Genomic DNA, 24,998 nt, shown 5'->3' with positions numbered 1-24,998 from the left:
CGGACCATAATCCCATGACTGATGCCTTTTTTTTTTTTTTTTTTTTAATTTAGGGGCACACCTATGGCCTACGGAAGTTCCTGGGCTAGGGGTCAAATTGGATCTGCAGCTGCTGGCCTACACCACAGCTATAGCAATGCCAGATTCGCCTCGTCTGCAACCTACACCACGGCTCACGGTAACGCTGGATCCTTTAACGCAATGAGCAGGGTCAGGGATAGAATCCACATTCTCATGGATACTAGTCAGACTCCTAACCCGCTGAGCCACAGTGGGAACTCGGTTCCACCCTTTTATTTTTTGTCACACCTGTGGCATGCAGAAATTCCTGGACCAAAGATTGCAAGAGCGCCAGAGCAGTGAACCGAGCCACAGCGGAGAAAATGCCAGATCCTTAACCACTAGACCACCAGGGAATGCCAGTGATTGATGTCTTTATAAGAGAAAAGAGAGGGAGATTAACACACAGAGACATGCAGATGCAAACACACACAGAGACACCACACAGACACACACACATGCAAAGATGGAAGCAGAGATTGGAGTGAGGTGTTTCCAAGCCTAGGAATGCCAAGGACTTCCAGCACCACCAGAAGCTGGGTGGTGAGGAGCAGATTCTCAGAACCTCTAGAAGGAACTGACCCACGGACACCTTGATTTCAGAACTTTGGCTTCCAGAACAGTGAAAGAATACATTTTTGCTATTTTCAGTCACCCCGTTTGTGGTACTCTGTTACCCTAGGCAACTAAAACCCTCTATAGGAAATTTCTAGACCTTCACTGGCCCCGTCTCCACTGCAGACACCCTGTTCTCAGCCGTTCTCGTCCATCTCAGCTCTGTTCTTGGCAAAGTCACCAACAAGCGCCATGCTGCCTTTATCAGGCTCTACTTAGCTGGTCACCTGGCTTCATTGGAGGCCATGCTTTCCCCTGGAAGTTTCTCTGATTCCCTGCTCCACGATCTGGGTTCTTTTCCAACTCTGGCCCCTCTGAGCTTGTCTTCTGCTCACTTTCACCTTTCAGAATTCCCTAGGGCTCTGTCTGGGGTCTCAGCACGGGCTCTCTGGGAGAGTCAGCCACAGAGAGGAGACTTCGGGCATCCACACAACAGCTCTGAAAATGCGATCTCTAGCTGCTGGGAATGTCCCCTTGAGGGCCACCAATCCCTCAGCCCGACATGGCCAAGATGCAACCCACCACTTTGCCCAGGGCCCAGGTCTCTCTTCCCAGTGAGGTCACCATCTCAGCAAACACTCCGTCATCCTCTGCCCTGCTCACCTTTGGCCCTGCCTTCTCCCTGGCATAAACACTCATAGCTACTGAATCTTATCTCATTGCTGGCCTGGATTTTCCTTGGACCTGGTTGGCCCACTTTCACCCTGCCACCCTGTCCTACATCCCCACACTATTGGCAGGGGATCCTTCCCAAATGCAAACCAGAAACCCCTCCCTCGCTTCAGGTCTCTTCAAGGATCTCTTTGGCTCTCCCTCTTTCCTTTTGTGCTTCTGTCCCTCCCTCTGATCACCCTCCCACTAACATTCAGAAGTACCTGGAATACCTGAGTCATGCTGTTTCAAGCCTTCTTGATTTTGCCTGGAATGCACTTTCCCCTCCTTCTTCACTCAGCTAATTAGCTAATTGCCAGGGCTTCCTCACTTGATACACTTCCTGGCTGGCAAGTGTACCCTGCCCTTTCCCGGGCTGGCTTCCTTGTCCCTCTGGGAATTTTCCAGACACCTATGTTCACCTCCACCTGTGCTGTGCACTAACAGATTGACATGCTTGTTTTTCCCAGAAGACTTTAAGACCATACCTTATTTTTCTCTATGTATCTGTATCCCCAGTATCATATCCACGTCTGTTGAATGAACGAATGCATGAACGGAGGGGCAAAGGACAGAGGGCTCAGAAGCCAGGCAGCTCTCCCCCCCTCCCCCCGCCCCGTTTGAGAGCTCCTTTTTGTCCAAGCCATTCATGTGACAGATGACAGATCCTATTATCTGGAGAGCCCTGCATTCCAACTCATCCTTACTAGCTCTGTGTCCTTGGCCAAGTCACTTCACTTCTGTGAGTTCCTACTTTCTCATTTTTGTTGTGTTTTCTGCTTATTCATTTGTATTTGCCTTTTTTTTTTTTTGGCTTTTTAGGTCCACACCTGTGGCACATGGAAGCTCCCAGGCTAGGGGTCAAATCGGAGCTGCAGCTGTTGGCCTACACCGCAGCCACAGCATCGTGGGATCCGAGCCACATCTACAACCTACACTGCAGCTCACAGCAACACCAGATTCTTAACCCATGGAGAGAGGCCAGAGATCGAACCTGAGTCCTCATAAGATACTAGTCGGGTTTGCTACCACTGAGCCACGACAGGAACTCCCTGTTCATTTGCAAAATGGGAAGAGGGGCACCTCTCTGTAGGCTCATTGAGAGGATTTAAAGACAGAATGTTTGCCAACACATATGCCAAGGTGCCTGGCATGCACACCCGATAAATACAAGTTGGATATGCATGGGGACACTGAGGTGCAGAGGCTCTGCCCCTTGCTAAAGGTCGCAGAGAAAAGTAGGGATAGCTCCTTGGGTCCTGGTCTCCCTACATGGTGTGCTGAGGCCAGCTGGCCGGCCCCCTGCCCTGAGGAAGGCTGTGTGACAGGCAGCGTGCAGAGACCTGAGCAGCTGTGGGTTGACAAAGGACAGCAGGTCCTGGATCAGCTTGAGGCACATGCTGAGAAGGAAGCTGGAGGCGAAGGTGGCCATCAGGGCCCGCAGGAAGGAGGGCTCCCGGGTCCGGGGCCGCTTCCCCAGCAGCACCTCACCCTCGCTGGACGGTCTTTTCCCAGAAGCCTCTGCAGCCTGGTGTCTGGTTTGGGAAGGAAGGAGCAATGGGTAGAAATGAGCACGTGAGTCCCATGAATCAAGGGCCATGGGGGGTAGCGAGGAGCAGGTAGGAGCAGGAGCAAGTTGGGGGGGATGGACCACATGACCTTCCAACTGAGAATCCCCAAGGGACTCTGTCTTCAGGTCCTAGGGAGCATATGAAGAAGCGCCTTAACTGCTCCCCAACGCCTATACACCCAGCAGTTCCCAGCCTCTGGGGCTCTCCTTGTCCCATCCCCCCAACCCAGGGCTGGCTCCGGGGAGAATGCTGATGGGATTGGAGTCACAAGCAGGGCTGGCTAGTGGTCTAGTCACTGGGACCTGAGCAGGGAGGGGGTGGAGGTGGCATGGAGGGACAGGACGGGGGTGCAGCAGGAAGATGGGGGGGGCATTAGGCCTTCCAGAGACTCCAAGACACTGCTTGCTGACCAAGCCCAAGTCTTTGACTCCACCACAGTCAGTCGGCAATCAGGAGCTCGGGCTGAACCAGCACCGGATTTCTGGACCTCCGGATGTGGGTGGAAGGGAAGGGGGCTCGGTCCTGGGAGGGCAGTGGGTGGGGAAGGAGAACTCGGCACCCAGCTCTTCTGGCTGGGTAGCCCTCCAGAGACAGGCTCCTGGGTCCTGGGCAGGAGGCTGCCAGCGGGAAGGCCCTCAGCCAGAGGGTCCTCTCCTCCAGCCCCTACCTCCAGGCAGGAGGAGGCAGGATTGAGAGGGAGGGCTGGCTTCGATCTTCATCACCTGACCCCTTTCCCTCTTGAGAGAAGTCCCTGGAATCTACCCTTCAAAGTCAGGCAGGGCGGTGCCAGGGTGAGTGTGGTGGGGCCAGACAGCTGGGCGTGGATTCTGGCTTTGCCACCACCTACTCGGGGACCTTGGGCACATCATCAAACCTCTATGTCTCAGTGTCCTTATCTGTAATATGAAGACAATGGAACCTGCACTGTAGGGCTGCAGGAGATGGACTGAGTTAATCTACATGCTCGGGACGGGGACGGGGACAGGGACAGGGACAGGGTAAGTACGGCAACAGTGTCAGCCATTCTCCCGCATCGGTAGAGCTGGAAGAGTTGGTGCCACCCAGGCCTGAGCTTCCCACCCCAGGACCCCCTGCACCTGCTCTTCTCCCCACCCCCATCCATGCGAGCTTCCAGGTTTCCCAGGCTCCCCTACAGGAGACCTGGGCTGTGTGAAGGGGCTGGAGTGGAGGGGCGCGGGGACCAGGGGAGGGGGCGCTCACTGCGCTGCCTGCTCCTGCTGTTTCTTCCACTCCTCCAGCAGCCTCTGCACCACCATCTGGGAGCAGTCCTCCTTGTTCAGGGCCCAGAGGTCGCGATCCTCCAGGGGCCGCCTGTAGCCGAGGATGGCTAATCTGGAGCGGGCAGACAGCACCACACAGGGTCAGAGCTTGGCAGCCTGGGGACCAGGGGCTCCAGAGAGGAGGGTATCCCTAGGGAGCTGTGGCCAAGGGAAGGGTCTCCTTTATTCCCACAGTGAGCAGGATGGAGGGCACTTCCTCTCACCTTAGTTCCTACTTTTTTGGCCCCTTCGCTCTCCTTCCCAGATGCCCCACTGACCCCTGGGCCTTCAGGATGGTAGCTGGGGCCCTGGGCAGTGCCAAGTGCCACTGGATGGAGCCCCAGCCCCAGGAGCCTCCTCAGTGCAGTGCAGTTAATGAGCTGTCCCCCCGGGTCACAGACACAATTCTCCTGCTCTAGCTGCTCTAGCAGATGCCAAGGAAATGACAGCTGCAAGCTTATTGCTGACCTAAGAGCTAGGAATTAGTCGTGGTCTCCCTCGAGGACCCAGAGCCTGTCCCCACAGCCTGCCAGACGCAGGTCTGGTCTGTGGCCTGGGATTAGAACTGGGCCATGCCCGCAGGGGTTCACAGCTCCCCAGGCCCCCGAACTTCTGGACGGCTCCCCTTCCTCCCTCTCATCCCCCAACCATCCACCCCTCCCCCGTCCCCCAGGCCCAGGCTCGAGGAAGAGCCAACTCACTTTGTAAACCACCAGAAAGTTAGGCGGGAGAGGAAGCCAGCTCCGGCCTCTGGGCAGGGGTTCTAGAAGGTGCACGAACGGGACAGGGGACATTAAGGCAGAGCAGAGGGAGGGCACCTCATCCCTTCCCGCTCCAAGTCCCCGTCTGCACACTGTGCCGACGACATGAAGATGGAAGGGACTGGAAGGGATGGGGACCGCTGGTGAGGGCGGGGCTGAGCGTGGGCTGTGGAACGACCCCCGCCCCCCACCTCCATTCAAACTCACCGGGTCGACATTCTTGGGGGAGAAAAACGGTGGCTTCTCCCTGAAGCAGGAGAGGATGAGGGAGGAGAGCACCAGGGCAAAATAGATGTAGAAGGTGGAGAAGCGGAAGGGGTCTGAGATCCTGCCCTGGGGGAGGGAGGAAAGGGGAGCAGAATCAGGGCTTGGGGAGCCCCAGGCCCGCAGTCCCTGCTCCGAAGAGTCCTTTGGGGCATCCGGCCCCTCTGGGGAGGAGTCAGCACCTGAGGGGCCCCTGGGTCTCCTGCCCAGAGGGTTCTGAGAGAGGGGAAGGGTGGTAAGGGGGCCCCTGTCCTGTGGGGCTTGCCCTGCTCCAGGCATTGTGCCAAGCACCTCACCCACATCACCTGTTCTAACATTCCCCGTCAGGTAGGAAAACTACCTTTCTCCCTTCCTTCCTTTTTTTTTTTTTTTTTTTGTCTATTTCGGGGCTACACCCGCAGCATATGGAGGTTCCCAGGCGAGGGGTCTCATCGGAGCTGTCGCCACCAGTCTACACCACAGCCACAGCAACGCAGGATCTGAGCCTCGTCTGTAACCTACACCGAGGCTCATGGCAACGCCGGATCTTAACCTACTGAGCGAGGCCAGGGATTGAACCTGCAACCGCAACGTTCCCAGTCGGATTCGTTAACCACTGGGCCATGACGGGATCTCCACCTTCCTGTTTCTTAATGGCTCCATCCACAGCATGTGGAAGTTCTCTGGCGAGGGATTTAATCGGAGCCACAGCTTCAGCAAACACCAGATCCTTTCACCCACTGCAATGAACCGGGGATCAAACCCCAGCCTCTGAAGTGATCCAAGCCATTGCAGGAGCAGCTGCAGTCAGATTCTTTTTTTTTTTTTTTTTTTTTTTTTTTTTTTTTTGCCTTTTTGTCTTTCTAGGGCTTCAGTGGGCGGAGGGGAAGGGTGAGGAGGAGGCATATGAATGTATGAATGTTTCCAGGCTAGGGGTCTAATTGGAGCCTCAGCTGCCAGCCTATACCACAGCCACAACTCCGGATCCGAGCCAAGTCTGCAACCTACACCACAGCTCACAGCAACACTGGATCCTTAACCCACTGAGTGAGGCCAGGGACTGAATCTGCAACCTCATGGTTCCTAGTTGGATTCGTTTCCGCTGTGCCACAATGGGAACTCCCTGCAGTCACATTCTTAACCTACTGCAACACAGCAGGAACTCCTAGGAAATCTTTTTTTTTTTTTCCCCAGGGCTGCTCCCAAGGCATCTGGAGGTCCCTAGGCTAGAGGTTAAATTGGAGCTGTAGCTGCTGGCCTTCACCACAGTCACGGCCATAGCAATGCCAGCTCTGAGCCGCACCTGTGACCTATACCACAGCTCATGACAACACTGGATCCTTAACCCATTGAGTTAGACCAGGGACTGAACCTGCATCTTCATGGATACTAGTCAGGTTCATTACTGCAGGGCCACGATGGGAACTCCTCCTAGGAAATCTTTTTTTTTTTTTTTTTATGTCTTTTTGCTATTTCTTGGGCCGCTCCCTCGGCATATGGAGGTTCCCAGGCTAGGGGTCCAATTGGAGCTGTAGTCTCCGGCCTACGCCAGAGCCACAGCAACGCGGGATCCGAGCCGCGTCTGCGACCTACACCACAGCTCACGGCAACGCCGATCGTTGACCCACTGAGCAAGCGCAGGGACCGAACCCGCAACCTCATGGTTCCTAGTCGGATTCGTTAACCACTGCGCCATGACGGGAACTCTTTTTTTTTTTTTTTTTTTTTTTGTCTCTAGGAAATCTTGATGCCCAGTTTGCAGTTGAGAAATGAGGCTCCAAATGGCTAAAGGTTTCACCCAAGATCACAGAAATATTAAGTGGATTGTCTCCAGCCTGAGCCTGCGCGTGCTTATGAATACACTTGCCTGCCTCCTCTTGAGACAGAGAAATGGGAAAACACTAGACTGACGGCCAGCGTTCCTACCGCCACCTCATCACCCCCTGCCCACCATTGCAAATGAAGAGGAAGGCCAGGAACTGAGGGAGGTGGGGGAAAAGGGGAGAACAGACTAACGGGATTCCAGGGAAGCCAGAACTGTTCGGGTCTGCACACTCGCACTCGTTGCACAGACCCTGCACTTGGTGGCGGTGACAGCGTTCCCACGAGCATCCGACAATGGCTGCATCTTGCAGCATCTCCCGGGTTACACGGCTCCTCACGCTGCTCCCCCGTCTGCTTCCCAGCAGAGATGCAACAAGTAGGGGATGACACACAAAGGACTGAATGGCAAAGGAGGTCCTGGGAGCCAGAGAAGGGGGGCGAGGAGGAGCCTGGGCCCCAGGAGTGACTCAAGTCCTGGGGTCAATCCCTAGACAGCGCTGGACCTGGCTGTTTCCTCGCCGGTACTCACCTGGGCCACAGCTGAAAGGATCTTGGAACGGAAGGGGATGATTCCGCAGATCACGCACAGGAACCAGAAGATGATGAGGATTCCCGAGGACCGCACCCCCCGTAGCCGCTCGTACTGGATCAGCAGGGTGGCCAGCAGCTGTGCAGGGAGGGCAGAGAGGCTGGTATGGAGCACGCACATCTGGACCTGCCCCTGTTTCTCCCCATCCCACGAGGCCAGAGATTTTGGGGGTTACCCCCAGCCTTCTCCCACCCCTAAGGAGCCCAGCCTTCTCCCCAGAGCCCATGGTTCCCCCATCCCCATCCCACAACCCTTTGGAGATCCTCCCCCACCCAGATTCCCTGGTCCCACACCAACCATGGTGACCCCCACCACCAAGGGGGTGACAAAGAAGATGGGGGCAGGGGCCCAGCCGTGCAGCAGGCCATGGAAGGAGTAGAAGAGATCAGCCCAGGAGACGCACCACAGCAGGACGCCCAAGGCCTGTGGACGGGGCACATGTTGGAGTCTCTATCCCCTAAGATGGGGATGTGCCCCCCTGGGGAGGGACTTTTGCTCCTGAAACCACTAGGCCTGCCCAGGCTTGTCCCCAGGAGCCAGGCTGGGTGCTGGCTGGAAACTTCGCCAGGGTAGGGGGAGCATTGCTGGAGAACCTGATGAAACTTCCCCAGGCAGAGACTATTTCACAGGGCTGGCAGGCTGCCATGGCCCCGATCACATGGCGGGTGAGGCTGGGAAACTCAGTCCAGCCACTGGGGGGGGGGGCGGGGGGGAGTGACTCATTGAAAGGAGAACCTCCGGAGTTCCCTTTGTGGCTCAGCAGTAACAAACCCAACTGGTATCCATGAGGACGCAGGTTCGATCCCTGGCCTCACTCAGTGGGTTAAGGATCCAGCATTGCCGTGAGCTGTGGTGTAGGTTGCAGACGCAGCTCGGATCTGGCGTTGCTGTGGCTGTGGTGGAGGCTGGCAGCTGTAACTATGATTCGACCCCTAGCCCAGGAACTTCCATATGCCTCAGGTACGGCACTAAAAAGAAAAAAAAAAAAAAAATAGAAGGCCCTCCATGTCCTGGTCCCACCCGCAGAACAGCCCTGAGCCCCTGACCGTTTTGAGCCTGGAGAGGTGGGAGAGGACAATGTAGCCTTGCTGGTGGCGCCGAAGGTAGAAGAGGTAGCAGGGCAGGGCGGCCCACAGGTACACGCAGGGGGCCCAGGCCAGCAGGGAGTTCTGGAAGCAGGGAGTCAAATCCGGGTTGTCTGTGTGCAAGGACAGGTTGGAGTCCTGAGGACAGAGGAGACAATTCAGTGACAGCTTCCTGAAGAACTGGGCTCATGATCCCGGGAGGCGGCTGGGCCAGAGAGCAGCTCCAGGCTCCCTGGGGGGTCGGAATGTGTGACCACGAGAGGCGAAGTGTGCAAACCAGCAGGTGTGGTTCTGAGTGTGAACGTTCCCAGGAGGCCGCGGGTGCCCCGTTTCCTCGCATTTTCTCTGTCTCTCTAATTGAGGTATAATTTGAGTACAATAAGCTGCACCCATTTAAAGTACATAGTCCAATGAGTATCGGTTGTCCACACCTGTAAAACTGCTGCCACAAAAAAGATATGGAGGATTCCATCATTTCACGAGTTCCTTTGTGCCCCTCTGCAGCCCATCCTTCCCCGGCACCACCGATGTCATTTCTGTCATTCCAGATTTCCACTCTTTTTTCCTAAATTAATTATACGTATTTATTCGGCCTCTCCATGCAGAGGCGTAATGTGGGATCTCAGTTCCTGGATGAGGGGATCAAACATGGGCCCTCAGCCGTGAAAGAACTCTGTCCTACCCACTAGAACACAAGAGAACTCCCTAATTTTTTAAAAAATTATTATTATTATTATTTGCTTTTTAGGGCCGCATTCGAAGCACATGGAGATTCCCAGGCTAGGGGTCAACTCAGAGCTACAGCTGCCGGCCTACGCCACAGCCACAGCAACACAGGATCCGAGCTACGTCTGCAACCTACACCACAGCTCACAGCCACGCCGGATCCTTAACCCACTGGGCGAGGCCAGGGATGGAACCCACAACCTCGTGGTTCCTAGTTGGAGTCATTTCTGCTGTGCCACAAAGAGAACTCCTGTAATTTTTTATTTTATCAAAGCATATATGCACATGGTTGAAGAGCTCACTTTCTTTCTAAGCCCCTCCCAGGGAAGGGATAGGGAGTTCTCTGAGCTTTTGTTGCCTCTCCTTTAAAATGGAGACGGAGGAGTTCCCGTCGTGGTGCAGTGGTTAATGAATCCAACTAGGAACCATGAGGTTGCAGGTTCGATCCCTGGCCTTGCTCAGTGGGTTAAGGATCCGACGTTGCCATGAGCTGTGGTGTAGGTTGCAGACGCGGCTCAGATCCCAAGTTGCTGTGGCTCTGGTGTAGGCTGGCGGCTACAGTTCTGATTGGACCCCTAGCCTGAGAGTCTCTATATGCCGCGGGAGCAGCCCTAGAAAAGGCAAAAAGACAAAAAAATAAAATAAAATACAATAAAAATAAAATGGAGATGGATAGGAGTTCCTATTGTGGCTCATTGGTAATGAGCCCAACTACTATCCATGAGGATTCGGGTTTGATCCCTGGCCTCGCTCAGTGGGTTAAGGATCCAGCATTGCCATGAGCTGTGGTGTAGGTCGCAGATGTAGCTTGGATCTGGCGTTGCTGTGGCTGTGGTGTAAGCCAGCAGCTATAGTGCCAATTCCACCCCCAGCCTGGGAACTTCCATATGCCATGGGTGCAGTCCTTAAAAAAAAAAAGACCAAAAAAAATAACATAAAATGGAGGCGGAGTTCCCGTTGTGGCTCAGTGGTTAAGAACGTGACATAATGCCTCTGAGGATGCAAGTTCGATCCCTGGTCTCACCCAGTGGGTTAAGGATCCAGTGTTGGCGCAAGGTTCAGCATAGGTCAGAGGTTCAGCTTGGATCTGGCATGGCTGTGGCTGTAGTTGCTGCGGCTGTGGTGTAGGCCGGCAGCTGCAGCTCGAACTTGACTCCTAGCCTGGGAACTTCCATATGCCAGGGGTGGGGCTCTAAAAAGACAAAAAAACCAAACCAACCAAACAAACAAAACTTGCTTAAGTAAATTTTTTGTTGAATAAAAGAATAAATAAAGTAATAATTTAGGAGTTCCCGTCGTGGCGCAGTGGTTAACGAATCCGACTAGGAACCATGAGGTTGTGGGTTCGGTCCCTGCGCTTGCTCAGTGGGTTAATGATCTGGCGTTGCCGGGAGCTGTGGTATAGGTTGCAGACGCGGCTCGGATCCCGCATTGCTGTGGCTCTGGTGTAGGCCGGTGGCTACAGCTCTGATTTGACCCCTAGCCTGGGAACCTCCATATGCCACGGGAGCGGCCCAAGAAATAGCAAAAAGACAAAAAATAATAATAATAATAATAATTTAGACCCGCCCTCTAAACCTTCGGTGGCTTCCTACTGCCTAGAAGACAAAACCCAAGCATGGCATTCAAATCCTACAGCTGGCCTTGCATTACCTTTCTGTCATCTATCTAAACTATTAAAGTATCTATTGCCTGATTTCTTTTTTTAAAAAATCTTTCATGGAGTGGTCTGGACACCCTGCCTCCTCTTCCTTGGCGTACACCTACCCTCACACTTTAATGCCGTCCAGGTCAGCCCTCTGCCTCCAATGTGCCTGCCCATGGCCAAAAGATTCCCGAAATACAGCGTTGCCTGCCTTGTCTCCTGCCCGCAAACCTGCAGCGGCTCCTGCTGCTCCTACGGCCAAGGCCAAGTGTACCATCTCCCTCCCACTGCGCCCTTCCCCTACTGCCAAAACTCATTTCACCCTAAATCTGATGTGAAAGTCTCACTCCTAGGTCTTTGCTCAGCCTGGTCCCTTGTTCATCTTCTTGTCAAAAAAATCCCAATAACTCCAAGGAAGTGTGGGGGCCTGGCTCAGGACCCACCTCTCCCTTCCCGTTTGGAAGTCAACACCTAATACGAGAGCCACCTTCCAGAGCATCAGTCTTCCACTTGATGACGCCCTGGGCAGGGCCTGCTGTGAGCTGGGAAGAAGGCGAGGCACACCTGGGCAAGCCCTGTCCCTGCCCCCGGCAGCATGAAGTCCGGGTACATGCTGTGTTGGGGCGTTTCACTCAAATCCTGGGGGTAGAGGCTGTGCCACGCACATCTGTATTTTAGAACCCTGTATCCAGGAGTTGCTCAAGAATGTCAGCTAAGGACATGCAAACTCTTGCTAAGCACCTGGCACGCCAACCCAGGTTGGGTACTGGGTCAAGGATCACAGAGTGGGGTGATACCATAGGCCTATTCGGGCTCTCCAGGGGGAGGGGAGGCAGATGCCCTAGCCCGCATTGTTTTCTTCTTTAAAACATGTCTGGAGTTCCCTGGTGGCTCAGCGGGTTAAGGACCTGGCCTTTTCACTGCTGTGGCTCGGGTTACTGCTATGGCATGGGTTTAATCTCTGGCCTGGGTACTTCTTTTTTTTTTTTTGTCTTTTGTCTTTTTTGTTGTTGTTGTTGTTGTTGTTGTTGCTATTTCTTGGGCCGCTCCCTCGGCATATGGAGGTTCCCAGGCTAGGGGTCCAATTGGAGCTGTAGTCTCCGGCCTACGCCAGAGCCACAGCAACGCGGGATCCGAGCAGTGTCTGCAACCTACACCACAGCTCATGGCAACGCCGGATCGTTAACCCACTGAGCAAGGCCAGGGACCGAACCCGCAACCTCATGGTTCCTAGTCGGATTCGTTAACCACTGCGCCACGACGGGAACTCCTGGCCTGGGTACTTTGGCATGCCAGAGGCCTGGCCAAAAAAATTTTTTTTCTTATCCAAGCCTCATGTACTTACAGAAAGGGCACACAGCTTAAGTGTACACCTCCGTGAATTGTCACACGCTGACCACGCCTGTGTGACTAGAACCCAAATCAAGACACAGGACATCGCTGGCCCCCAAAGTGCATCTTGCGCCCCCACCAAGCCACTCCTCATCCCAGGGGAACACTGTCCTAACTTCTAACAACAAGCGGTTTTACTTGTGTGGGATCTTCCTGTAAAGGAAATCACACAGCCTGGACCTTTCACATCTGGCTTTTTCACTTAACACTGCATCTGGGGTGTCACCCTTGGTATTGAATGTGAGTGGCGGTTTCCCCTCTGAACTTCTGCTTGTGGTCCATTGTGTGAACAAACACAGGTACTTATCCATTCCACTGGCAAGGTTGGTTAACTCCACTGGTTGCTTTAAGCTTTGCAACCTGGAGTTCCCGTTGTGGCTCAGTGGTTAAAGAACCCGACTAGCATCCATGAGGACGCAGGTTCGATCCCTGGCCTCACCCAGTGGGTTAAGGATCTGGCGTTGCGAGGAGCTGTGGTATAGGTCGCAGACATGGCTTGGATCCCGTATTGCTCTGGTGTGGCTCCGATTCGACCCCGAGCCTGGGGACTTCCATATGCTGCAGGTGTGGCCCTAAAAAGACCAAAAAAAAAAAAAAGCTTTGCAACCTGTTAATCCCAACCACTTAGCTGGCCCAAGGCCTCCCCCAACTCAGACCATCTGGTCTTTGAGCCTGGAGTGAACTGCTCAGCTTTCTGGGCCTCACCTGAGTCTCAGCTCCTACAGAAAGCATTTCTGAGGCACCCCAGCCTCCAGTGGGGCTTTTCCTTGCTTTATCCTATATGGTCTTGGCAGCCAGGTAAATGACTAAAGGCCACTTAAGTTTCATTTAATTTTTTTTTTTCATTTTTTTTTTTTTTCGTCTTTTGTTGTTGTTGCTATTTCTTGGGCCGCTCCCTCGGCATATGGAGGTTCCCAGGCTAGGGGTTGAATCGGAGCTGTAGCCACTGGCCTACGCCAGAGCCACAGCAACGCTGGATCCAAGCCGCGTCTGCAACCTACACCACAGCTCATGGCAACGCCGGATCGTTAACCCACTGAGCAAGGCCAGGGACCGAACCCGCAACCTCATGGTTCCTAGTCGGATTCGTTAACCACTGCGCCACAACGGGAACTCCCTAAAGGCCACTTAAGTTTCAGTAGTATGTTATTACAGCACTGGTCATTATCTGTTATTTTTTCAGAACAATTTCCAAAAGAAGAGAAGAGGAACAGTTTGAGGCACGGTTTGCAAAAGAAAAACCAGGCTCCATCTGTTCGGGCAACAAGTCCAAGGACACCTGGCTGTCAGGAGCTGGGAGGGCCACCAGGCCTCGTTAACTCCAACCTGGGGTTTCTCCGACCCTGCGCTCTTGGACCTGCACATGTGACCATGTCTTCTCTCTTATAGCAACTGCGCCTTCAGAATAGACGTTGGCCCCTAATCTTACTCATCTCCTCTCTGCCCCACACCCTCTAACTCCCAGCACACAGCCAGGCATGAGGAGCAGTGCAGATATGGTCTAGGCATATCTGCCAGACAAGGGAGCGTATGTGCTGGGGGACGGGAGCCTGAGTTCAAAGGCACAACACGGAATCTGCACTTGCACTGGCGTGGCTCTTGGAGGCAGCCAGGGAGTGGCCACGAGGAGAACCAAACCCTTATGCAGGGGACTCGAGGTGGGCTGCCACTTCGGAGCCGTGGGACTAAGGGTGACTGTCTTCATCTCTCTGAACCCCCATTTCCGCACGTGAGTCGTAGGAGTAATAACAGCAAGCCAGCCAGCTCGCCGCAGGAGCAGGATGAACAGCAAAGCACCTTGGCTCAAACAAGGCAACACTAGGAGTTCCAGTCATAGCTCAGTGGAAACGAATCTGACTAGCATCCATGAGGACATGGGTTCAATCCCTGGTCTTGTCCAGTGGGTTAAGGATCCGGTGTTACCATGAGCTGTGGCGTAGGTGGCAGATGTAGCTCAGATCTGGTGTTGCTGTGGCTGTGGCGTAGGCCGGTGGCTACAGCTCCAATTAGACCCCTAGCCTGGGAACCTCCATATGCTGTGGGGGCCGCCCTAAAAAACCAAAAAAGACAAAAACACAAGGCAACCCTCAAAGCAGGTGACCCAGCAGAGGCTGCTGGGACCTTGTTTGGGTTTCACAAACAACTTGCACTGTGGCAACAATCAAGAGATCTTGGGGAGGTGAGGACCAGAGACAGCTTTGACCCACAGGGAGATCCGGCCTGGGCTCCTTTCCTTCCAATATGCGTATCTCAGCTGGGCAGAGTTCCACCCAGAAGTCACGGGTACCCATCCAAGCCTGTGTTCCTAGACTGTTTATCTCAGCCTACTTTCTAGGACACTGATGGGACATGTCGTACACAACATGTCCAGAACGGAACTCCTGCCCAGTCCCTCTCCCAAGCCTGCCCACTGGACGGCTGGCGGCTCTTTCCTTCTCGAAGGCCAGAATCCTTGCCATCATCTTTGACTCTTTCTCTCACACCCCACACCCAACCTTTCAGCAAATCCTGTTCACTCTACTTTGAGATTATGAGGCTGAACTATAGGTAAGTTCTATATTTGACTGTTTTTATCTATAAAAAGGCATCTTTGTCTGGATGTCCCTGATAGACCCAGAATCTGATGGCTTCTCTTTTACCTGGACTGTGGCTACTGCCCCCCCTCTGGTCTCTCTGCTTGTACTCTGGCCACTTGCCAAGCTGTCTTTTCCAGCCCAGCAGCCAGGGGCAAGTCTGGGAGAAACCTAAGTCATGCTGATCCCATGTCACTCCTCTGGTTAAAACCTGCCAAGGGCTCCCCATTTCACACAGAATAAAAGCCCAAGACCTGGGCATCTATCCAGAGAAAACTCGCAAAGACACATGTACTCCAATGGTCATTTCAGCACTATTTTCAATAGCCAAAACATGGAAACAACCTAAATGTCCATCGACAGAGTGGATCAAGAAGATGTGGTACATATACACAATGGACTATTACTCAGCCATTAAAAGGAACGAAATACCGGCATTTTTAGCAACATGGATAGACCTAGGAATTATTATGCTAAGTGAAGTCAGCCATGCAATGAGACACCAGCATCAAATGCTTTCACGGACATGTGGAACCTGAAAAAAGGACAGTCTGAACTTCTTTGAAGAACAGATACTGACTCACAGACATTGAAAAACCTATGGTCTCCGGAGGAGACAGTTTCGGGGGTGGGGGGATGTGCTTGGGCTGTGGGATGGAAATCCTGTGAAATCAGATTGTTATGATCATTATACAACTACAGACGTGATAAATTCATTTGAGTAACAAAAAAAAAAAAAAAAGCCCAAATCTCCAAGGGGCCCTCAGGACCCTCCTTATCTGCTTCCCTGTCTCTCTGACCTCAGGTCCCCCACTCCCTCCTCTTGCTCCACTTGCCTCCTGGCCTCTGTGTGGTCCCCATATATCAGATCTGCACCTGCCTCAAGGCAGTGGTGCTGTGCCCCACGCCCTCCTCACCTGCAAACTTGTGCTCGGCTCACTTTTTCTTGCTTTCTTTCTTTCTTTTGGGGGCCATCCCCAAGATATATGTAAGTTCCCAGGCTAGGGATCAAATCAGAGCTACAGCTGCTGGCCTACACCACAGCCACAGCAATGCCAGATCTGAGCCTCGTCTGCAACCTACACCACAGCGCACGGCAACGCCGGATCCTTAACCCAATGAGCACAGCCAGGGATCGAACCCACGTCCTCATGGATCCTGGTCAGGTTCGTTAACCACTGAGCCATGATGGGAGCTCCCCCGGTTTGTTAGCTCTGCCAACCAGTGTATTTCCCACTGCCTAGAACAGGGCCTGGCAGAGCGAAGGCCCTCCCGTGCATTTGTAGAACAGAAAAAAGAAAGAATATGAACAAATAAATGAAAAGTACCCACGAAAGCCCACTTCTGCGGCCATGTGCCCAGCAGCTCAGTATGAGTTCCCCTGGGCACCAAGGCACCAGAGGGGATCTCAGACGTAGACCAAGCTAAGCATCAAGGACAGGGTTGGTGAAGGTCATTTCCTGGACCCCCTGGCACTCTTCAATTCCACAAGGGCAGGATGGGTGACCCCTTCTCAAACCACCAGCCCCCAGTTCCCATTCTGAAGAGTACCACCTGGGAGCTGGGCCCACCCCACCCCCCACTGTCACCCACAAAGTTTCCACAGCAGCAGCAACGACGTTAACCACACAATTAAACAGTTCAATGGGGAGAGACGGTCTGGCACCCAGACGCCACCAAGGGGGCCCCTTCATGGGCACCAAGGCCAAAATCTCGGCAGACCCCAGCAGGGGGCAGGGGGGAATAAGGATCCCAGAGCCCTTGGCCCCAGTTCTGTCAGGGACTTCCCAGGCCCCAGGGGCCCCAGGCTTGCTGATAGCCTCTGTCATGAGAAGATTAATGACTTCCTTAACCCTGCAGGGATCAACTGACAAATTCATTTATCTCAGCAGAAATGGAGGTGCAGAAACGGCAAAGGGCCCGCTCACACTGCTGACCCACTGTGGCTGAGACGGCAGCCTTCAGAAGGGCCTGGGGGTGGGAGCCCGAAACGAGGGCTCACAGCCTGGCCGGCCCATCATCCGCTTCCAAAAGGGGTCTTGGGCCAGCCAGCCACAGCTTTGGTTATTTGAGCACCACGGTGTTCCAAGATTATCATTGAATGCTCGCAACAGTGGAGACCCGTGGCCGGAAAGTGACCAACCCCAGGGCACAGCGGCCGAAGCTGGGACTCAAACCCTGGCCATGCCACTTCTGAGTCCCAGACTCGGTTCTACGGCACTTCCTCTACACCTTGTAGGGCTCCAACAGGACAACCCACCTTGAGGACAGAACCCCCAAAACGTTAAAAATCTCCTTTCAGGGAGTTCCCATCGTGGCTCAGTGGTTAACGAATCCGACTAGGAACCATGAGGTTGCGGGTTTGATCCCTGGCCTCGCTCAGTGGGTTAAGGATCCGGCGTTTCTGTGAGCTGTGGTGTAGGCTGTAGACACAGCTCAGATCCCGAGTTGCTGTGGCTCTGGAGCAGACCGGCAGCTACAGCTCTGATTAGACCCCTAGCCTGGGAACCCCCATATGCCACAGGAGCAGCCCCAGAAAAAGCAAAAAGACCAAAAAAAAAAAAAAAATCTCCTTTCAGCCCTGCAGCCTACTCTGAAATCACCTCCTTGCTATGGTTGATGTCACAGAGCTGATGGGGGAAGGGGCTGCTGTGACAGGGTAACAGACTAGCTGGCATTCTGGGAGCCACTGGACTAGAAACCTGAATATCCAGTTAGAAGGAGAAATCCAATCCAAGGATTAGCCCCTGTTAGCCCCCCTCACTCTCCCAGCCCAGCACCCCCTCCTGAAGGAGGAGCCGCTGCAGGTGGGGGAGGGGAAGCACATCCAAGCTCACCCCCCCCTCAGGAATCCTGTTCCACCTGTTGCCCTGGGACACCCACACCAGGAAGGGGTGGACACAACCCCAGGTACTCTGATTCTGCCTCCCGCTAGGAACCCCGACCCAGGCTCCAGGCTCCAAGACCATTTCCGGGTCAGGGGACCAGAAGGCGGGGCTTGGCAAAGTTCCCTCCCAAATGCCACTTCCTTGACTCATTTCCTTCCCTAAGTCTCCGGCCCTCCAGACCGGGTCCAGGGCAGTGGGGGAGCAGCGCAGCTGAGGAGAAGTCAGCCTGGGGTCATAAGGAAACAAATCTTTCTAAGAGAAGCCAGGGGCTCGGAGACTCAAAGTGGTCTAGCTTTAGCTGCGCCAGATGGGATGGAGAAAAGGAATTCAGGGGGCAAAGCCCTGGCAGGGAGGACTGTGTTCCTGGTGGGGTGGGGGGAGGGGGGATTGGTGTTCAGCAGACTGAGAGGGTTTCTGCCACCTACCCACCTGCCTAATGGCAGAGGCCCCACCTCTACCAGTTTCCCCAGAGACTTGGGGGTCACCATCTTTATTTGAGAGTCAAAGTACACTGAAATCAGAGCCTCACTTGTTCCTCATGTGATGGTGGCCACCAATTCAGGCTGCGCAGTGACCTGGTGGCAGGGCGCGACGGAGGAGACCCTGATACCCAGGAGCCCTAAAGTCCCTAGGGCCTTAGTCATAGCTTCACCCCGAGTCCAAGGCTCAGCCCCTCAGAATCAGCACTGAGCAACTAGACCTGAAGGCGGCCCCAGAGGCGACTTAGGCCCAGCTGGAACACAGAGAGGGTGACTAATTTGCCCAAAGTCACACAGCAAGTGAGTAACAGAATGGCACTAGCTGGAACAGAGCAAGAGACCCAGGGAGTAAACAGACCCAGGTGGGTAAAGAGCCAGGGGACAGTGAAAGTGCTGGTGCCTGGCTAGTGGGTGACCCATAGCGCTCCCCCAAGGGCTGCTACTCGGTAAACGCCATGTCTAAAATAGGGACAGAGGAGTTCCCGTCGTGGCTCAGTGGTTAATATCAAACTAGGAACCATGAGGTTGCTGGTTCGATCCCTGGCCTTGCTCAGTGGGTTAAGGATCCAGCGTTGCCATGAGCTGTGGTGTAGGTTGCAGACGCGGCTCGGATCCCAAGTTGCTGTGGCTCTGGTGTAGGCCGGTGGCTACAGCTCCGATTCGACCCCTAGCCTGGGAACTTCCATATGCCGCATGAGTGGCCCTAGAAAAAGCAAAAAGACAAAAAATAAAATAAAATAAAATAAAATAAAAGTGGGGACAGAACCAGCAAAGAGAGGTCTAGAAATCTCAGAGGAAGAGCTGGTGAATCTCCCATTGGCCACACCTTCCCTCTTCCAAGTTGGTCACAGAATTTCAGGGCAGGACCCCATCTCCTTCCCCCTCCAACATCTCCACCAAGCGGCCACTACCCCCTGTGCCTGAACCCGTCAGCAATGAGGAGCTCACTGTTTCCCAGGCCATCAGTGCCATCTTTGGACAGCTCTCTTGGTCAGGACCTTTGGATTTCTAAGTCCACACCAGCCTCCCAGGAACTCCCTGGAGTCATTAGATCAAAGCTAATTCTGCAAACAGGTCAGGACTTCCTGAGGGCCAACAGTCCCCAGGCTCTTTCTCTGTGCACTCCCTTCACCACCTGGATATGCCCCTGTCTCTGCTGCTCAGAACAGAGTAATCATCCAGGTAGGGGGCAACCTGGGACAGCAAAGGGACACCTCCACCTCCTTTGTTTTTAGCTCTGTGATCTCTGGGCCGTTTAGGCACAGGTCATTCTCTTGGAATTTATTTCCATGAAACTTCTGCGCATGATCAGAGATGTTGGTAATCCCTCCAAAATGGGTAGAGCTAAGAGAGACATCAAAGAAAGGATGGATCACTCACCCAGCGCACAATGTGTGTGAGTGGCAGAGTATGTGTAAATGCATGGTGTGTGTAAGTGCATGGTGTGTGAGTGCACAGTGTGTGTAAATGCATGGTGTGTGTGAGTGCACGGTGTGTGTGAGTGCGCAGTGAGTGCAAGTGCACGGTGTGTGTGAGTGCATAGTATGTGAGTGCACAGTGTGTATGAGTGCACAGTGTATCTAAGTGCATGGTGTGTGTAAATGCACAGTGTGTGTGTGTCAGTACATGGTGCGTGTGAGTGCATGGTGTGTGTAAGTGCACAGTGTGTGTAAATGCACAGTGCGTGTGAGTGCACGGTGTGTGTACACATGTCCAGGAGGTCATGGGTTCCCTCGAGGCTCCTACCCACACATTTATCTGGGGCTGAGGTGGATGGATTTAGCCACAACTTCCCCAGCAAACAGGTGAGATGGGAGCTCTTGACCAATGGCCCTGCGCCCCTTTCTTGCAGGTCTTTCCAAATCTAATACCTCCTTCTAACCTCATCTCTCTCTTTATTACTCTTCCCAGGAATATTTTGACTTGTCACCAACAGAGCATTTTAAATTTAAATCGGTTTAATGGAGTTCCCCTTGTGGCTCAGCGGGTTAAGAACCCAACTAGTATCCATGAGAATGCGGGTCCAATCCTGGCCTCGCTCAGTGAGTTAAGGATCCGGCGTTGCTGTGAGCTGTGGTGTAGGTCAAAGATGCGGCTCAGATCCCGCGTTGCTATTGCTGTATGTAGGCCGGAAGCAACAGCTCCAATTCAACCCCTAGCCTGGGAACTTCCATACGCTGCAGGTGCGGCCCTAAGAAGAAAAAAAATTAAATCAATTTAAGTTCACAAATTGATTCACATTCCTGTTTTGTTTTTGTTTTTTTTAACATTCCCTACTTTATTTGACCTCCACAACAGCTTTGTGAGGTGGTTAGGAGGTGGGTGACTTCCCCATTTCAGAGGTAGAAAAACTGAGGCTGTGAGGATAAGCTAGTGAAAAGGCTGGATAGAATGATCAAGTGGCCCCGAGAGGCCCGAACCATGTCCTCCCACCCCTCGCCCCCACCTGTTCACTCCTGGCTTAGGTACTTCCTGGCTGCCCTGCACTACTTCCAACATTGTGGGTCACCCACAGGCTCCTAAGATAAAAGATCCAGGGACAAGTATACCTGAAAAACACAATGAAAATGAGAAGCAGGAGTTCCCATTGTGGCGCAGTAGTTAACGAATCCAACTAGGAACCATGAGATTGCAGGTTTGATCCCTGGCTTTGCTCAGTGGGTTAACGATCCGGTGTTGCCATGAGCTGTGGTGTAGGTTGCAGACGCGGCTCGGATCCCACGCTGCTGTGGCCCTGGTGTAGGCCGGTGGCTACAGCTCCAATTAGACCCCTAGCCTGGGAACCTCCATATGCCGCGAGAACGGCCCAAGAAATGGCAAAAAAAAAAAAAAAAAAAAAAAGAAAGAAAGAAAATGAGAAGCAAACTAGCTCAGCATCCGTGAATAACCCTGAACTTCAGGCCTTTTGGGTAACTGAGCTAGGGCTGAGGTAATAGCAGCAGCCTCTGGGCCTCAGACCCCGTCCCCCCTTTTCTCAGCTCTACAAACCCTCAGAGGATGAGCTAGGAAACTTTCTGCCTTGTCCCGTACCACCCCCAGTCACCAGCTACTTGGGGGTACAGCCTGGAATAGCTTTCAGGAGCTAAGAAGTTAATGTAGAAGATGGAAATTGTTGGAGTTCCCATCGTGGCTCAGTGGTTAACGAATCCGACTAGGAACTATGAGGTTGCGGGTTCGATCCCTGGCCTTGCTCAGTAGGTGAAGGATCCGGTGTTGCCATGAGCTGTGGTGTAGGTCACAGACGTGGTTTGGATCTGGCATTACTGTGGCTGTGGCTGTGGCTACAGCTCCGATTCGACCCCTAGCCTGGGAACCTCCATATGCCACAGGTGCGGCCCTAAAAAAAAAAAAAAAAAAAAAAAAAAGAGGAAGAAGATGGAAAGTGCTAAGACACGGGGGTCAGGAAGAGGAGAGGTCAGTGTCCTTGTCATTTGATGCATCCCCTTGAACCTCACATATAGATGACCTGACTCCCATGGACTCCAAGGCTCTCAGAGAAGATACACATGTCTCAGGAACAAGAAATTCAGGCATGAGAGAGTCCCAGAAGCCCAAAAGTACACAGTCAGGGAATGACAAAGTTGAAACCATATCTCAGAATCCTGATTCCAAGTCGAGCACTCTGTAGCTGATTGTTGCGTGACCTTGACAAGTTCATTTTTTCAGTTTTCCCAGCTCTTTAATGAGGGGCTGGGCCAGCTACCCCAAGCCCCCAAGCTCTGACATTCTTGGATTCCACAGTATCATGGAAGGGTAGAGAAACCCTATCATGGGATCAAGAAAGGAGCCTTGAGTTCCCAGACTTCTGGTCCCTCAAAGCCTGTTTCTGGGCAATCCTAAGTTCTCAAGGTTAACTACACACTCAGGAACAGGGAGTCCTTGAACTTGAGGCATGGTCACATCTGCCCCCTTGATTTACAAGTCTTCTCCCTGGCCACCTCAGACACCCCAACTGTGCCGCAACAGCCAAGTTCAAGTGGCAATGAGAAAAAGTCTACTCATGAGCCAACGGGGCAACCTCTGGACTCTGGAAACAAGTGACCAGGCCAGGCTGGATGACAAATAGGGTTCCTGTGGCAAGAAGGGCAGCAGCAGAGAAGTTGCATCATCTCTGATCAACCATGTAGTGATCTCCATGGCTCTCTTTCTGGGTTACTAAAAGGTTAATTTTACTCTAACCATTTAGTTAAATGGTATTCTATTGCCCGAAATGTCAGACATCCATTTAAGCCCTTCAGTCCAGCCCAAATACAACCTGAGAGCGGGGTGTCTGACTATACGCTCACACTTACATACACACATGCACACACACATCTACACAAGCACTCACTCATGAATAACACTCAGTGGATGTGCGCGCGGGCGCGCGCACGCGCGCACACACACACACACACACACACTCACACACGCATGCATGCGACCTCCCCCTCCCCAGGCACATACATACAAATACCTGAAATGGAGAAATGATTTAGGCATTGGGATTCAGAGGCCCTGGATTTGAGAGCAGCCTATGCTGGGCAGCTCCCATAGGACCACTGACAAGCCCCTTGAGTCTGAGCGCATCCGTGAAACAGAGACACACCACTACTTGCCTCCCAGAGCTGCAATGATGATCAAGGGAGCTGCCTGTGAACAGGTTTTGAAAGCTGTAAGGAAGCTCTTGGGCTTTCTACACGGAGAGCACCTGAACTATGCTGAGGGTCTGGAGTCAGCAGCCTGAAAAGCAGCCTGATGTCTTAGAAAAGGGTCCGGCATATGAGCAGAAGGCCCACTTTGGTATCCCAGCCCTGTTTTCCTCTAACTGGCTTTGAGCAAGTCTCCTCCTCTCTCTGGGCCTTTCTCCATCTATAAAAGGGGAGGGTTGGACCAGGAAATCCTGATATCTTGCACCTGTAAGGGCCTGCCTCCAGAGTGAGGTCTGCCTCTCCCTCCTGACGCTGGGGCGGTGAGGATCAGCCAGTCTCTGGTGGCTCTGCCCGGAGCAGGAACCCTTTCCAAGAAGGCAGGAACCCTTGAAGAAGGGGGAAGCCCAGTAGACCCCGCCTCCCAAAGCACCTGGTTGAACAGGTGTGGGGATGGGCATCCAAGCCCTCGTCCAAGGGGCCAGTGCTGAAGGATCAACAGGATCTAGTAACCGGGAAATGCCCCTTCTGCAGCCTGCAGTCAGTCCCAGAGAGGGATGTGAGTGAGGTGGCAAGTGCGGGCACCTTCTGATTCCGAGCTGCCACCCACCGTGCCAGCAGGAAGCCTAGCACCTGGCTTTCCCAGGCTCGCCCATGTGGCTGGGGAAACCCGAAGCAGATTTCCCCGACCACGAGGGAACCGGCACTGGGCGACGCCGCGAGACCCGTTCCCGGCATCGCATCGCCACTCCCCGGGCTAAGGGCTCGCTGGTGCTCCCTCGTGGTCCCGGGACACCTCCTTACCCAGAACTTGGAGCTGAACTCCCCGGAGCCGCAAAGAGCGTCCATGGGGCCGGGGTTCGGCGACGAGGACGGCGAGAATGAAAACGGTGGCCTTCCAACCCGGGACAGACCCAGCAGCTGCCCAGAGCCGCCTCCGCCCGGCGCTCCGCCCCCGGGCCCGCCCTTCCCAGCCCCACCTCCAGGCTCTTTGGGTCGAATTGCGGTAGCACCTCCCTGAAACTGCAGCTCGGTGGGGGCCCTGGACACAAGGACCACCCCTTCCGGGGACCGCTGGGCCTCGCGGGAGAGGTACCCCTCCAGATACGGAGGCAGATCCAGTGGGAGCAGGGTCTGCCCAAGGGGCACACGCGGCTCTCCCAGGGAAGACGTTTGCGGTGGGGAGGGAGGGCCCCCCTCCCAGGAGTCAAGGGACATGCAGAGGGACAGCGCGAGACTCCTTCCTTCCGTGAATAAATGCTTGATAAGCTTACATTCATCTCTGGAGGTCAGTCTCCTCATCTGTGAAATGGGAAGAACTTGTGTGCCCTGACAACCCAGAGGCTATCTCTTCCCCACAGGTTGTCCAGGAAATGACAGACACCAACACACAATGTGTGTGTGTGTGTGTGTGTGTGTGTGTGTGTGTGTGTCTGTGTGTGTCTGTGTGTGTGTGTGTGTGTGCGCCCGCTTGCCAAAGGAGAGAGGGGTGGGAGGGGATCCCAGCACCATCCAAACAGTGGCTTCCCATGATCCTCTTAAATTGCCGCCTGGCCACATTTCCGTCCCTCCCTGATCTTGAGCCTGCTGCTTCAGCAGCCTCAGTGCTTCCACTTTCACTTCTGCAAAACAAGGATAATCACAGTACCTATATCACAGGGTTACTCTGAGGATGAAACGGGAAAGCTATGCTAAGCGTCAAGCATATCTCTGGCACACTTGGTAGGCACCCAACCCAACACGTAGTAGCTTCCTCTGCTTCTGCCTGGTTAGGGTGGCAGAGGGGCAGGTGAGGCCCCAAGAAAAGCCCCACATCAACACACTCCTCCTAAGCCTGAGTCTCCACATTTCCAATCTGTGAAATGGGTTTGGGGTCAATGGCCTCCTTCCCCTGCTTTGGCCCCGGCTTGGCCATGCTGGGATCCCTCCCTCCCTCCATCTCTCACTCTTCCTGTCATCCTCTCTTCCCTAATGGGATCCCAGAAGCCAGT

At 53.7% G+C, this 24,998-nt stretch overlaps 1 protein-coding gene across 1 annotated transcript in view; it reads right to left on the bottom strand.

Annotated features, from left to right (window-relative positions):
* Positions 1 to 23,930, bottom strand: part of ABCC3 (ATP binding cassette subfamily C member 3) — a 56,322-nt gene extending 32,392 nt beyond the window's left edge. The window contains exons 1-8 of the mRNA XM_003131575.7: positions 23,812 to 23,930; positions 8,641 to 8,817; positions 7,892 to 8,017; positions 7,535 to 7,672; positions 5,146 to 5,271; positions 4,879 to 4,940; positions 4,119 to 4,250; positions 2,670 to 2,861 (exon numbers count right to left, since the gene is read on the bottom strand). Coding sequence (XP_003131623.5) covers positions 2,670 to 2,861; positions 4,119 to 4,250; positions 4,879 to 4,940; positions 5,146 to 5,271; positions 7,535 to 7,672; positions 7,892 to 8,017; positions 8,641 to 8,817; positions 23,812 to 23,856 — 998 coding nt within the window. The 5' untranslated portion in view covers positions 23,857 to 23,930. The remainder of the gene's footprint in view (positions 1 to 2,669; positions 2,862 to 4,118; positions 4,251 to 4,878; positions 4,941 to 5,145; positions 5,272 to 7,534; positions 7,673 to 7,891; positions 8,018 to 8,640; positions 8,818 to 23,811) is intronic.
* Positions 23,931 to 24,998: the final 1,068 nt, after the last annotated feature.

Source organism: Sus scrofa, chromosome 12, assembly GCF_054392235.1.
Source record: "Sus scrofa isolate SSC_HxYL_T2T_F1_AM1 chromosome 12, Sscrofa_HxYL_maternal_Yorkshire_Landrace_v2.0, whole genome shotgun sequence".
In the NCBI taxonomy this organism is placed as follows: Eukaryota; Metazoa; Chordata; class Mammalia; order Artiodactyla; family Suidae; genus Sus; species Sus scrofa.
Note: the sequence above shows the minus strand (reverse complement) of the source record. Positions and strands in the feature narration are given on the sequence as shown.